At 36.7% G+C, this 13,478-nt stretch overlaps 2 protein-coding genes across 2 annotated transcripts; both read left to right on the top strand.

Annotated features, from left to right (window-relative positions):
• The first annotated feature begins 417 nt into the window (after positions 1-417).
• Positions 418-1,744, top strand: brk1 (BRICK1 subunit of SCAR/WAVE actin nucleating complex). The gene is made up of 3 exons (XM_079242500.1): positions 418-557; positions 1,099-1,181; positions 1,264-1,744. Exons 1-3 carry the CDS (start codon positions 440-442, stop codon positions 1,288-1,290), a joined length of 228 nt encoding a protein of 75 aa, XP_079098626.1. The 5' UTR covers positions 418-439; the 3' UTR covers positions 1,291-1,744.
• Positions 1,745-2,843: 1,099 nt separating this feature from the next.
• Positions 2,844-12,217, top strand: rbm5 (RNA binding motif protein 5). Its single transcript, XM_079242967.1, has 25 exons — positions 2,844-2,982; positions 3,228-3,273; positions 4,578-4,755; positions 4,847-5,005; positions 5,139-5,208; positions 5,618-5,691; positions 6,349-6,432; positions 6,699-6,759; positions 7,142-7,207; positions 7,303-7,463; positions 7,565-7,662; positions 7,843-7,930; positions 8,011-8,079; positions 8,237-8,303; positions 8,864-8,964; positions 9,055-9,214; positions 9,778-9,869; positions 9,999-10,187; positions 10,275-10,415; positions 10,515-10,598; positions 10,754-10,939; positions 11,054-11,128; positions 11,288-11,388; positions 11,484-11,613; positions 11,714-12,217. The coding sequence occupies exons 2-25, from the start codon at positions 3,257-3,259 to the stop codon at positions 11,837-11,839; spliced, it is 2,577 nt and encodes an 858-aa protein (XP_079099093.1). The 5' UTR covers positions 2,844-2,982; positions 3,228-3,256; the 3' UTR covers positions 11,840-12,217.
• Positions 12,218-13,478: the final 1,261 nt, after the last annotated feature.

Raw genomic sequence — 13,478 nt, 5'->3', positions numbered from 1 at the left:
GATTTTTTAAAAATCCAGAAAAGCTACATTTTGTGGTTTAATTTGTGAGAATTTAAATGTGAAGTAGACAAACAGTTAATGACAAACTGCATAATAATATTCCTAAACAAAAAATTGCAACGGGCGGTATTAAATATTCAGGAGGAAATAGTTATTATTGAGACAAGACTGAAAGTATTATTATTATTTAGACCATTGGACTAGTATGTAATAAGTAAATAACTCTACCTAAAGCTATCAAGCATTTTTTTGTAAAAGAAAAAATGTTAACGGCTTAAACAATTATAGTTAGCCGTCAAGTTATAAAACTCATATAATATATAGTATATGAAAATACGCAGTGGTAGATACATCCGCATTCCGTGCTTCCTGGATGCGACCAGGAGGGGAGTGGGGTTCATCCTCCCGACTGCAGCAGGCTAGCTAGAACTCATCCAACATGGCTGGCCAGGAAGACCCAGTGCAACGGGAGATTCACCAAGATTGGGCGAATCGAGAGTATATAGAAGTCATTACAAGCAGCATAAAAAAGATTGCTGACTTCCTTAACTCGTTTGGTAAGCGTCTGTAAAATAAAACAAACAACGTCGATCATGTTTGGCGTTTATGTATAAAAATAGCCCAGAAACGAAATTAGCTAGCTGTACGATTGTAGCTATCGATGTTCATGTTTTAAATGCCACTCCCAGTTAGCAGTGAGCTCGACTAATACCAGGACGCTTCTTGTGTTTTTAAATGTTTGTTACACATTTGGTAGTGAGCTGTTGTTCCTTTTTGATTAATGTCCCATACCTGTCAAGGTATCTCGTGTATGTGTGCTGTGAGTGCTAGATTAAATATAATTACTTGACAGCTAACATTATTTAGCTGCTAATGCTTGAGTGCAGCTGTTGACATGACAGAGATGACACGACATTCGTCATCTCTGGACACTGGCATCCTTGATTGTTTTTGTTGTTTGTTTTTACAATCATCATTGTAAGTTATGGTTTTGACGATCTGTGCAACACTATACGAAATACCGGGGGTGCTGACTGCTATGTAATAATTGGTTATGTTCCGAAAATTAACATGTGAAATGCAATTAAACCCAAACAGATATGTCTTGTCGCTCTCGTCTGGCCACCCTCAATGAAAAGCTTACAGCTTTGGAGAGAAGGATTGAATATATAGAGGCCCGAGTACGTACAAAAACCCCAATATATTTCATGCTTTCTGCTTTTAAGTGATATAACAACCAACTGTACATCTATGTCAATACAGGTGACAAAAGGAGAAACCTTAACCTAGAGCTCACCATGGGAATTCCTCCTGGCGTGGCTGCCGACCCTCCACCCTGAACTTTTGGACTAAGTGTGTTGGATTCCACTTTCCTTTTTTGGGGGTCTAGTGGACCATTTTTATATGATATTGCAAAGTTTTATGTTGTTTTGTCTTGTGACACATTTGTATAGCAGATTTGGGTCCGTTTTGGGTATGTATGACTCAAAGCATAATTATTAATTGAAAACAAAACTCATCTCCATAAGTACTGGTTAAATAAAACTTTGGAACTCAGTAATGGATGTGCTGTCAGCACTGTTTATTGTTTCATTACCAAATTGGAAATCTTTTTTTGAAAAGGGGAACATTCTTGTGTGCCAAGTTGAACAAGTTATTGTGTGCTCATCTTTAATGAGGACCTGTCTGTACAGTGAATTGTTTGGTCATGTTTCAGAATTTAAATTCTCTAATAAATGGTAAATAATTACCACGTTTTCTCAAGTTACTTTTTTTTTTTTTTTAGTTAAGTGAATAAACATGTTTACACTTTAATTTAAATGTAGTTGCTATACAGACACCACACACAAAAAGGTAAGAGTACAACTGAATATCTACAGTGCCACTAAACACTGAAAACAGCTACGCAGCAAACGGTATATTACTAAGGATTTATTGTCCACAAGATAGGCACAGTGTAAGACAAAATATTTAATATCTACATAAGTGTTACATTAAAGTTTAATGATATTATAATGACAGTTTATGTAAATCAAGGATGCCCAAGTCCAGCTCTTGACATCTATCATCCTGTAACTTTTAGATGCACCTCTTCTCAAACACACCTAAATCAAGTAGCGGTATATTCCCATCTGCCTGCCGTCTAGCTTTGCAGAGGCCTGGTAAGGAGCTATTCATTTGATGTAGGTGTGGTTGCATCTAAGAATTGCAGGATTATAGATCTCCTGGGCTGAACTTTGGCACCTCTGAGTATATGCGCATTTGAGGTATCATTGCAAATCTCTGCAGACACCAGTACGGGTACCAGTACAAGTCTCCATAGACTGCATTGCCTTAATAGGACAGGTCTACGTAATTGCAGTGACCACAAAAAGCTGTAATGCACTAAAGATGTCATTGAAACGAGTATTAGAGGGTGTTCATCTTTTAGTCTCACTAAATGTGAATCTCACTGAATGTGAATTTAAAAAGGAAATTAAACAGTTTTGGGAAATAACTTCATTTATACAAAACGCTACTTACAACACCATAACATACAAACTACATTCAGTAAAATGGCGGAAAAATTTTCCTTTGTTAATTTTGCCCTCAGCATTGCCTATCAGACAACTTCCTGGGTTCCACAGAAGTTGCGTTGGTAAATTTAGCTGTGTAGGACATAAAAATATATTTACATTTATAACTGTGAACTTCCAAAATTGTTTCCATTACGTCAATTTGAATATAAAGTGTCGGAAACAACTGTAAGAACAAACAGGTCCATTTAAACAGTTGCCTGCGAAGTAAACTCGGGAAAAATATATTGATCTTACCCACAATTCACTAGGCTCTGCCCCAGTGCATGTTGGGATAAAGAAGGTTCTATAACGTCGAAGTACATCCGATCAGTCCTCGATTGTGAGATGAATTTCTTCCTCACAATTTAGCTAATTGAATCGATAATTTACAATAGAGAATATCCTTGTCGACAAACTAACACTGGTGAGTTGTTGACTATTTAGACTGATTAGTGTAATTGCTTACAACTTTAGGTTATTGTTTTTCCTGTTCGCCATTAGTTCCGTCTTTTTTCTGTTTTGGTAACGAAGGGTTGGGATCCATTCTGTTTGTCCATTATTTGCTTGTGTTTATTAATTTATTGGATTGTTGCCTCTGTGTTTGGACATGCCAATGACGAATTAAATAAATTATTTAATAATTGTAAACATGTAATATTTTCTCTGAAGGTTGCTTGGGTGCAGAGTTCGTTGAGAAAATGGGAGCTGATAAAAGGTGAGTAGTAAGAGAAAGCGCGAGCACCATTTGCCGTGGTCAATCATTTAGTTTGGTAGTGTTATTTTAATGCAATGTGCTGTGTTGCACACTTTACTTAAACGTTGCTTGTGCATGAAATATTAGCAGCAAGCCCCATTTAACAAAGATATCCTAATTGAAACATGTCGGAAACATAAACAGCAATCTTCTACGTTGACTAACATTGCGAAAATAGTCGATGACATAAGAAAAATGAAATTATTAAATCGGGGTAAATACATGCGCTTCTACACATTTCTGTATAATAGGGCTGGGACGATATGCTTTTGTCACGATTCAATCTGATTCCAATTTTTTGTGTGCCAAGTAGATTTAAATTGCGATTCACACAATTCTTCGATACTGCTCATTTTTGTAGATTTAAAAACAAAATACATGTATTAAAGTTTTTTTTGTTTTTTTTTTGCACATCATTTTAATTGGCGGGGGGGTACGACAATACAGTAGCCAGATCATCATTCTGCTGCTATAATGTCCAAGAAGACAAGTAAAAAAGATCAATAAAAACGACAACAATTTTTATAATGAGTTATTTTTAAGTATTTGTAAAAACTTTTTTTTTTTAAATTTATTTATTTATTTATTTTTTTTTTTTTAAACAAAAAACTCAATTTTAAAATTGCGATTTTTCCCACCCCAACTCTATATCAGGCAAGAGAGATTTTAATTGCTTATCTGAATTATTCAAATTCGACTTGTTTCCATCCATATGGAGCACAGCACCCAAACATATTAAATTCTGTATTTGTTGGTTTGTTGTCGTGTTGAAGCCTGTAAAAGGGTTTAAAAGTAATAATTTACACTGAAATTCAGCGCTCATCAAACAAGTTGACCATCCTGCATTTTAGTAGTACTACTGTCTATTTTTTTGTTCAAAAATTGCTTCAAGTCTTTAAAGTTAGTGATAGTTTTTAAATAACTTTATCTTAGGCTTGAAACTAAGACATTTGTAATGACATAGTCAATTGTAATTTTTTTTTAATTTAATCTAACTTGGTTGAAAGTTTTATCTGTTTCTTCTGCAAGTTTGTTGAAATTTCATGGAAAGATTAGCCAAGGCTAGATGCTACTGGTTAATACTCTTTGTTTGGGTTTAGTGAGTTTGACCGCATCATGGCAGCTTACATTGAGTAGAAAAAAACAACTTTCAAACAAATAACTTTATATTCATTAGCTACGCTGGCCACAAAAGGAAAAATGTTCTTTGAACACTGTGTAGCTGAAAATTTTGATAATTTTTTGTTCTGTATCTTCTTGACTAGGATTAGTCGGACAGAGCGTAGTGGCAGATATGGCTCTGACCAATCCCGTGATGAGTCAGAGTGGCGTGACAGAAGAGACAGGGACCAAGAGCGTGATCACAACATGCGCCGCTGGAGTGAAGAGAGACGTAACGATCGTTATGATGGGGATCGCCGTGGATCGCGAGACAGTCCTGAGGTACTTATTCTATCAAGAGACTTTAAATTGTATTCCTCCCTCCTCTCTGAATTACATTCATAATATTCACTTTTAACACTTTGTTTTGAAGCAGAGAGAGAGGAAACGGCGTAACAGTGATAGATCAGAGGATGGTTATCACTCAGATGGTGACTATCAAGAGCAAGATTACAGAAGGGAGCCAGGAGATGAGAAGAAGAGTAAGACCATCATGCTTGGGGGGCTTTCTCCTCATGTTACTGAGGATGATGTAAGTGCTTAAATGCCGTTTGCAGACTTCCAGCTTTTCTGTTTGTTTAAATTTGTTTATTCCACTCACTCTGTTTGATTAAATGTCCCTTATAATGTATTCAATAGAAATCCCTGTCTTTGTTGTTTTTAAGATTCGTTTTGCCATTGATCAACTGGAGGGTCCCCAGCCAGTGGATGTCAGACTGATGAAAAAGAGAACAGGTGAGAAACAGATGTATGCCGGACCCTGATCCTCCCCCTAGTCCTTGACCATAGGGCAAATCTGCTTCCATTCAGACCCATTTTCCCATAGCAACTACTGTTATACAACATTATTTGTAAACAGATGTACAATGTTGATGCAAGACTTATCGTTTCAGTACATTGTGGATCTGTACAGGTAAGTGCAAACTAAGTTAGGAGAAAATCAGTTGACTGATACACACTGTATTTAGTGTGGCTCAGACTGTGGTCTTCACCAGGATTATTTGCTATGGTAAAACTCCAAAGGAGTGGCCTGTTGTACCAAACTAGGCCTGGGTTGTGAAGCAGTTTGTGGAAGAGTTTGAATAATATGCCCATGGACTCTTAACTAACACACCTCCCGTCTATATTTGAATGCTGTCTCTAGGTATAAGCCGTGGTTTCGCCTTCGTGGACTTTTATCACTTGCAAGATGCTACCAGATGGATGGAGACCAATCAGGTTGCTTCACAATCGCCAAGTCTAGTTTAATTCTTGGGGTTCTGGAGAAATGATCCTAAAGGCAACCAGAATGTATTCAATATATAGTGTGGAAACTGTACAGACAAATAACTCATGGATTGAATACCACACAGGAAAAATGTTTGACAAGTATATAAATAGAAACCCCAAAAGTTTTATATAAAACTCCTTCCCCTAACAGATTAAATTTAGTTAAGTGTAGTGGCACTGATATTAGAGCTGCAGATTTATTTGACTTATTTTGTGAGGTTTGCATTTGAAATATAAAATACACAAGGGTGGTTTTTTTTTTTGTTTGTTTTGTTTTCTTACCCTACCTTTCTATAGAAGATTTCTTTTTAATCTTTATTCATCTTTTTTTTGGAAAACCCATACATGTTTTTAAAGCAGACAAAAATTGTTTGTTAGGATCACATTTTACACTCTGCTCCAGCTTAGTCTGGGCACGCGGGTCCCAAACACTTAAAGAATTCTCTTCACATCATGCTCACTTATACATCATGTGTTTGTCTTTAACTCAAAGGCTGTTTGTTGGGGACCCCTTTCCCCACTCTCTCCCTTCCATGACTGCTTACTCCAGTTGATTAGATCATTGCTTGCCATGAACTGTTTAGTGATTTAGTTTTCCTTTTTCAGAAACGTCTGGTCATCCAAGGCAAAGTGGTGGACATGCACTACAGTCACCCTAGAAACAAATATGAAGACTGGCTCTGCAACACTGTAAGTGAATGTCTTGTTTTTGCGATTCTATGGTCCAAACTATTCTGCTCCAGAACGTCGAACACACACTTGTGATAGGCCTGTTAGTCTAGTTTCTGCAGTTCTTTAGTTTTGTGTAACACCTATGTTTTGTATATGTGGTAAAGATTAGCTTGTATTTTTGGTAAGTATGGTATGTTGACCACAAAAGTTAGGCTTATCTGAGGCAGCACTGTTCCAGGGTTTAGTAGGTGTGTAATAAAAATGATGTGAACGGTTACTTGCAGTGTGGCCTGTACAATTTCCGGAGGCGGCTGAAGTGCTTCAGGTGTGGAGCAGCCAAAGCTGGTAAGTAGTTGATCAACAAGAGGCCATCCACTGCAGACATCCGGACAGCCTGGGACAACTGTGTTGGGATAGAACATGAAGTTTGTGCTTTGTAGTTGTGAAAATTTACGTCGTTGTGGACTCTAAATGTTGTCAGTCAGTAATATAGATATTAACTACATGGAGAAATGGCATGCAATATCTGAGTTACTTGATGAAAACTACAATTTGGGTGCAGCCAAACTCGTCATTTCTGATCGTAGTCTGCCTGATATTTTAAACTATGACATATTTTTAGTCTGTTCTGTGCTCTTAAACCTAATGGATCAGTTTCTGTTTTTTGTTAATAATGCTCTTAAAGTAAAGTTAATACAGTTCTTTCATCTTTGTCATTTCTCAACAGAAGGTGAAACAGGCAATAACGCAGGGGTCTCTGAAACTCAGCCCAGTGGAGACTTTTATGGCGACAGTAAGAACTTCTTTATTCAAAGATTTAATGTCTCATTTGGACAAAAATGTTCTGCTTTTGGTTGGATGTTAAATAGAAGATCTTGTTTTGTACAGCAATCATCCTGAGAAATATTGCTCCTATGACCACCGTGGAAGCTATCTTGACAGCCCTGGCACCATATGCCAATCTTTCATCCAACAACATTCGTCTCATTAAAGACAAACAAACGGGTCAGAACAGAGGTTTCGCCTTTGTGCAGTTGTCCTCACCGCTGGTAAAAATACATAAATAATTCCATTAACTTTTAAAGATGACATATTTCAAAGAAGAAAAAAAAAGAAAAAAAAAAACACATTGTGTTGCTTTTCTTCACAGGAGGCTTCTCAGCTACTAATCATCTTACAGGGCCTGCAGCCTCCTCTAAAACTGGATGGAAAAACAATTGGGGTGGATTATGCCAAGAGTGCAAGAAAGTATGTGATTTGATCATGTTTTGTTATTTTGTTTATTGAGATTACATTGTTTACCTCTGTGTGCATTACCTTTTTAATTCTGTGTAGTGCAGTTTTGAAAATGCCTGTTTTTATTGCACAGTGAAGAGATTTAATGCAGTCTTAGGCTGATCTAATAATTTTTATTGTTGCCTGGATTAGGGACCTTTTACTGCCTGATGGAAACCGTGTCAGTGCCTTTTCTGTTGCCAGCACAGCTATTGCTGCAGCCCAGTGGTCATCAACTCAGGTAGGCTCATTTTCCACATCTGCTTGTTGTCTAACTCTTGAGTCGATGTCATAAACTTATGTACAACTTTACCCCGACAGCCACAGCAGAGCTCAGATGGAATGTCAGAGTATGCATATCTGCAAGAAGGTTATGTCCCACTGTCACAGGTGAGTAAGAAAATTATTAAACAAAATGGCAGTTGAGGTGGATTGTAACCAGTGATTGACCTTTTATTTCTTGTAGTTTAACAGCATTTAGGAATAATCTTTACCATAATGATGTTTTTAAGTCCCATGGTTAACACTTGCAACAATTTGTTTACAGGACTACCAAACATACTACCAGCACGGAGCAGGAGCAAGCACCTCTCAGGGAAATGGGATACTTGGAGGTACATTATAATTTTATGCCATCTTTACATAGTTGGCAAACCTGCCAACCATCTTACAAATTTTACATTTGTTTAGAAATATTTTCAGGCTGTTATGTATTCTGAAAATGTTTATGGGATGGAAGTTTACAGTTGCCATTTATTTGTAAAATGTAGATTTAAGATGTTTTCTGGGTTTATTAAAAATGGAAAGTCTGTTCTCATTTGGCCTTTTTCGTTAAAAAAAAAAAAAAAAAAAAAAGGCAAATGGCCATTCATCTAGGTAAGATATGATTATTTCCGCTATGGAGATGAGTAAAGTATTCATCTTAAATTGTCTCACTTATTTGAATTATCCTTCCTAATCTATGTGCAAAAAGCGGTTAACGCAACTGGTTATTGATGCACAGGAATTTCCAACACATATATTTCTCAAAGTGGATAAATTGGCTCCACTACCAGCCTCCGTGTTGCATTTCTCAACAAAGATGTTTATTTATTAAAGAGCTCTGTCATGTTTTATTATACTTTGTTTGCATGTTGATGTTGACACCGAGAAACATTTTTCTTTCAAATTCTAGCTGCCCCAGGTGTAAAGATTGTCCCAGCTGCAGTTGGAGTTGTAATATCACAGAGTGCTCAAGTCTACCAACCTCATATAATTGCCCAGCCTGCCGTGCAGGTAATGTACATTGTTGTTAGATCTGTCACTAGACAGTTATACACAAATCTAAATTAATGCTGTGATTTCTAACTATGGCACTTATTGTAGGCATTGCCACTTGCCCAACAAATGGAGACAAAACTGCAGACAGCACATCTTCCAGCTGTTGGAGCTGCCTCTGTGCCAGCTGTTTCTGTTGCTGCTGCTGCTGTTGTTAATGCTGCTAGTACTTTACCACCCTCTATGCCCGCATTGGACCCCAACACAGGTATGAGTGAAAATGTCAACTGGTTTATATGAAGTATGACAAACATCATATCTTTCTAGTCAGTTTGGATGGATATTGTAGTTAAATAGGAGGATATTGTTGGTTGGTGTCTGTGGTCTGAAAGTAACACACTGCTCCTGAGTTCTGTTTGTGCATATTACATATGTCCAGTGAGATTGACAAGTGTGATGTGACTAACGGAAATGTATGACCGAAGCATCTATTTAAGATTTCTTTTACTGAAGTTTATCTTTTTGCTGATTGATTTTCTTAAAATTCACCATATCAAGAACAGTTTGATTCTTAAGTACAACAGTTCAATTCAAATAAGAAATGGACTCTCGTTTATGTATTTGGACAGAGTGATATCAGTAACAGATTTCACATTGAGCATGTTTAAATGACACTACTAAAAAAAAACCCAAAAAAGTTGTTTGTGTCATCAAATCAATTTGTTTATTTAATCTCCATGTAAACAAATTGATTTGGCCAGAATCTTCTACAGAATCTGTTTACATCAGTTCTCAATGTTTTGGTTTTTTTTTTACTTTCATAAATGATAGGTGTACCTGATACTTCTACGTATCAGTATGATGAGTCATCTGGCTACTACTATGACCCTCAAAGTGGACTCTACTATGACCCAAATTCACATGTAGGTAGCACACATCCAGTTTCTGACTTTTTTTTTTTAAATTAATTTATTTTTTATTATTATTAATTATTCCTTTTGTTATCTTCAGAAATGCTTTTTTTAATCTTGTACCTTGCTTCATTGTTTTAGTATTACTACAATGCTCAGACACAGCAGTATCTGTACTGGGACAGTGAGAAGCAAGCATATGTACCGGCCTCTACAAACACAAACGCTGGACCAAGTGATAAAACAAATGGTTCTGCGGCAGCAGGCAGCAAAGAGCCTAAAGAAGGCAAAGAGAAAAAGGAAAAGCCCAAAAGCAAGACTGCACAGCAGGTGTCCTTATTAATACCCTAATAGCATGCATTTCTCATTTATATCATTTGTGGTCCTTACTCAATAATATTTATATTTGAAATCCAGATTGCAAAAGACATGGAACGTTGGGCTAAAAGTCTCAATAAGCAGAAAGAGAACTTCAAGAGTAGCTTCCAGCCAGTTAGTCAAGAAGAAAGGAAGGAGGCAGCTGCTGCTGATGCTGGATACACACTGTTTGAAAAGAAGGTATTATAAGAGTTCAGTATCATAAAGTTCTGGGATTGCATGTTTAAATGTTTATGTTCTAGAATTAATTGGTGCTTTTTTTGTTTGTTTGTTTTTTAGCAGGCCGGTCTAGACAGACTCATGCTTGAAGTATCAAGGGGCCTTGAAGAAGAAGCTCCTATCAGCTCAGTCAGTACTTCTAAAGTGAGTATGTCTTATGTCTTTGGACATTATTTCCCATTATTATTACAGTATGACTATGATGACATTCAAGTGCATCCAGATTTTAAAAGTCGCTTCTTCATCCGATTTTGTCTCATTGATATTATCAAAACTTATCCATTTGTGTCTGTTGTTAGGTTGGTCTTGTGGCAGCTTACAGTGGAGACAGTGACCCTGAGGAAGGAGGAGCAGAACTTGATGGTGATGATGGAGGCCAGGACAAGCTGACAGACTGGAAAAAGTTGGCCTGTCTGCTCTGTAGGAGACAGTTTCCTAATAAAGAGGGTTTAATTCGACATCAGCAGCTCTCCGACCTTCACAAGGTATCATCACATATGTCTTGAAACCTAAATGAGGGGAAATCTAAACTGCCTTTCAAGAAGCCACTGGATGAATCATTTTAATCATGTATTCCTGTTCTGTCTGGTCTCTCTTAGAAAAACATGGAAGTTCTCCGCAGATCCCAAATGACTGAAGCAGAGCTGGAGGAACTGGAGAGGAAAGAGACTGAGGTTGAACTTTAAATCTGTTGATTATCCTTAATTTTACTTTTCCCTGTGGAGCTTCTTACATGCTCTGCGACAAATGAACATTGCGCTTGTTCTCAGCTGAGTATGAAACAGACTTTATTGTGACTGGTTGTAATGTTAAATGTTTTCTTGTGTGAACAGCTGAAATACAGGGACAGAGCCGCTGAGAGGAGAGAGAAATATGGTATCCCAGAACCTCCCGTAGCAAAAAAGAAAAAATTCAGCCAGCCAACACCAGCTATGTGAGTAACATATTTTTCATTTGTGCCAAATGTAGCTCAAGTTCTTAAAAAATGTTTTTAATTTTTATTTTTTTTTTTTTATCTTTTGTGCACAGCAATTATGAACAGCCCACTAAAGATGGCCTTAACAGTGACAACATTGGGAATAAAATGCTGCAAGCCATGGGCTGGAAGGAGGGGAAAGGTCTTGGTCGCAATCAGCAAGGCATCACAGCTCCAATTGAGGTATTTGCAATTGTCTGACGTCACGGTTTACCCAGTAAATTAGCATCATCAGCAATATAAAGTTCCAAACAGTACTAACATTTATGGGTTTCTTTCTCAGGCACAGTTGAGAACAAAGGGAGCCGGACTTGGCACTAAAGGAACCAACTACACCCTCTCAGCCTCAGACACGTATAAAGATGCAGTCCGAAAAGCGATGTTTGCTCGTTTCACTGAGTTGGAATGAGTCGACAGTCTCAACTAGATTTTTATATCAGTGGTTTATTGAAGATCTGGTCTTTTTAGGTGCAGCTCTTTGTGTCATAGGAAGTAACAGGTTCCTGTAACTTTACTTCATGTATGATCAATGATGGTATTACCTCCTGCTACATACCAGAAAACACAAGATCATCTGTAATATTGGCAAACTGGGGTAGTTAATTACTTAATTTATAATTTGTACATATACACGGTGAATTACCTTTCTTTGTTCCCATAGTTTTCTATATTTGGTCCATTTTTGTTTGTTTTCCTTACTTGTTTCAGCATGTGAAGAAGATTGTACAGTTTATATAAAATCTTGTGAAATTGTAAAGAAAATAAAGGGCAAGATATGATTTTGTGATCTTGTTTTACACAAAACTGTTTTTGGCTACTGTCATAGAATTAATATCTTTAATATTCTCTCAAAATAAAACAAATCAAGGGAGATTTCCATGACCTCACGGGTCATGGAAATCTAGTGGTTGGAGTGCTTTTTTTGTTTACTGAATAAGAGAAAAAAAGAGCCACATACTGAAAATGATCGGGAAAAATTTATATAAATTGATCTTTTTTTTTTTTTTTTTTTTTTTTTTTAAAAGTATTCAATAAATGACAAAGTCTTGCAGGCACTCAACACGCAGGAAGCAACTGTCAAGTTTGTGCCTTGTGTCCCCCAGAGGGCACTGTTGCTTCTTTATATGACAAAGTTTTCAGATCTGTTTTATTTTCTTTTGAGTGTTTGAAAAAAAAACAACTAATTCTTAAAGCACAAGAGAATTGAGAACATGTATTTTATGGTTCACTTCATGTTTAATTGAATATAAAGACAAAAATCATGTATTTAGGTAACTAGAGAGAATTTGGTCTACAGGTTCAAAGTCGGAAAAGCTCGGGATACACAGGATTTTCTTTTATCTAATTATATTTAATCAGCTAGAGAACACACACGTTATTTTAAAAAATGGAAAAATAAACGTTTCGTATCGTATGTGGTACGCTCCGAAAACCTCAGCACAGTACATCACAAACTCAATGATTCTGTCCCACAGGCGATTTAGAATCTCATCCTCCAATCCGCAAATCTCGCGTGATCTCACAATAAAGAAGGAGAAACATCAAATACCGGGGGGAAAAAAAAAAAAACTGAATGGAAAAAGACAAAAGACGTAGGAATTATGGATGTTATGGGACTATTGATGACAGAAAAATGTCGAACTGAAAAAAGAAAGAAGGGACTTTAGAATAAAGCCTAAAGACATCTGGAACTAGGACTTCATATAGTCTACTGAGTGTCCGCAGAGATTGTTATTGTTTTTGTCTGCGTCCTCCTTCCCCAGTCAGCTCGCTCCTTTTATTGGATGCATTTCATTCCACAACAAAATACACAAAGTCAAAGAAATCAGAATTTTTTAAAAGTTTCCTATATATATATATATATATATATATATATGTACATATTTATAAAGCTACTCCCTTGTTGGTTTCAGTCTTAAGCTTTATGATTTATTCATTTATTGCTCAGGACTGGAGATTTTACTCACATGTATATTATTAGGATTTTACTGTGAGGTCTGATATTTGGCGGCCTTCTTTCTTCCTCCAAGCAGAAAAGCAGCAAAAAA

Source organism: Telmatherina bonti (genome assembly GCF_933228915.1).
Source record: "Telmatherina bonti genome assembly, chromosome: 6".
Taxonomy (NCBI): Eukaryota; Metazoa; Chordata; class Actinopteri; order Atheriniformes; family Telmatherinidae; genus Telmatherina; species Telmatherina bonti.
This window is presented reverse-complemented; position numbering and strand designations above follow the sequence as displayed.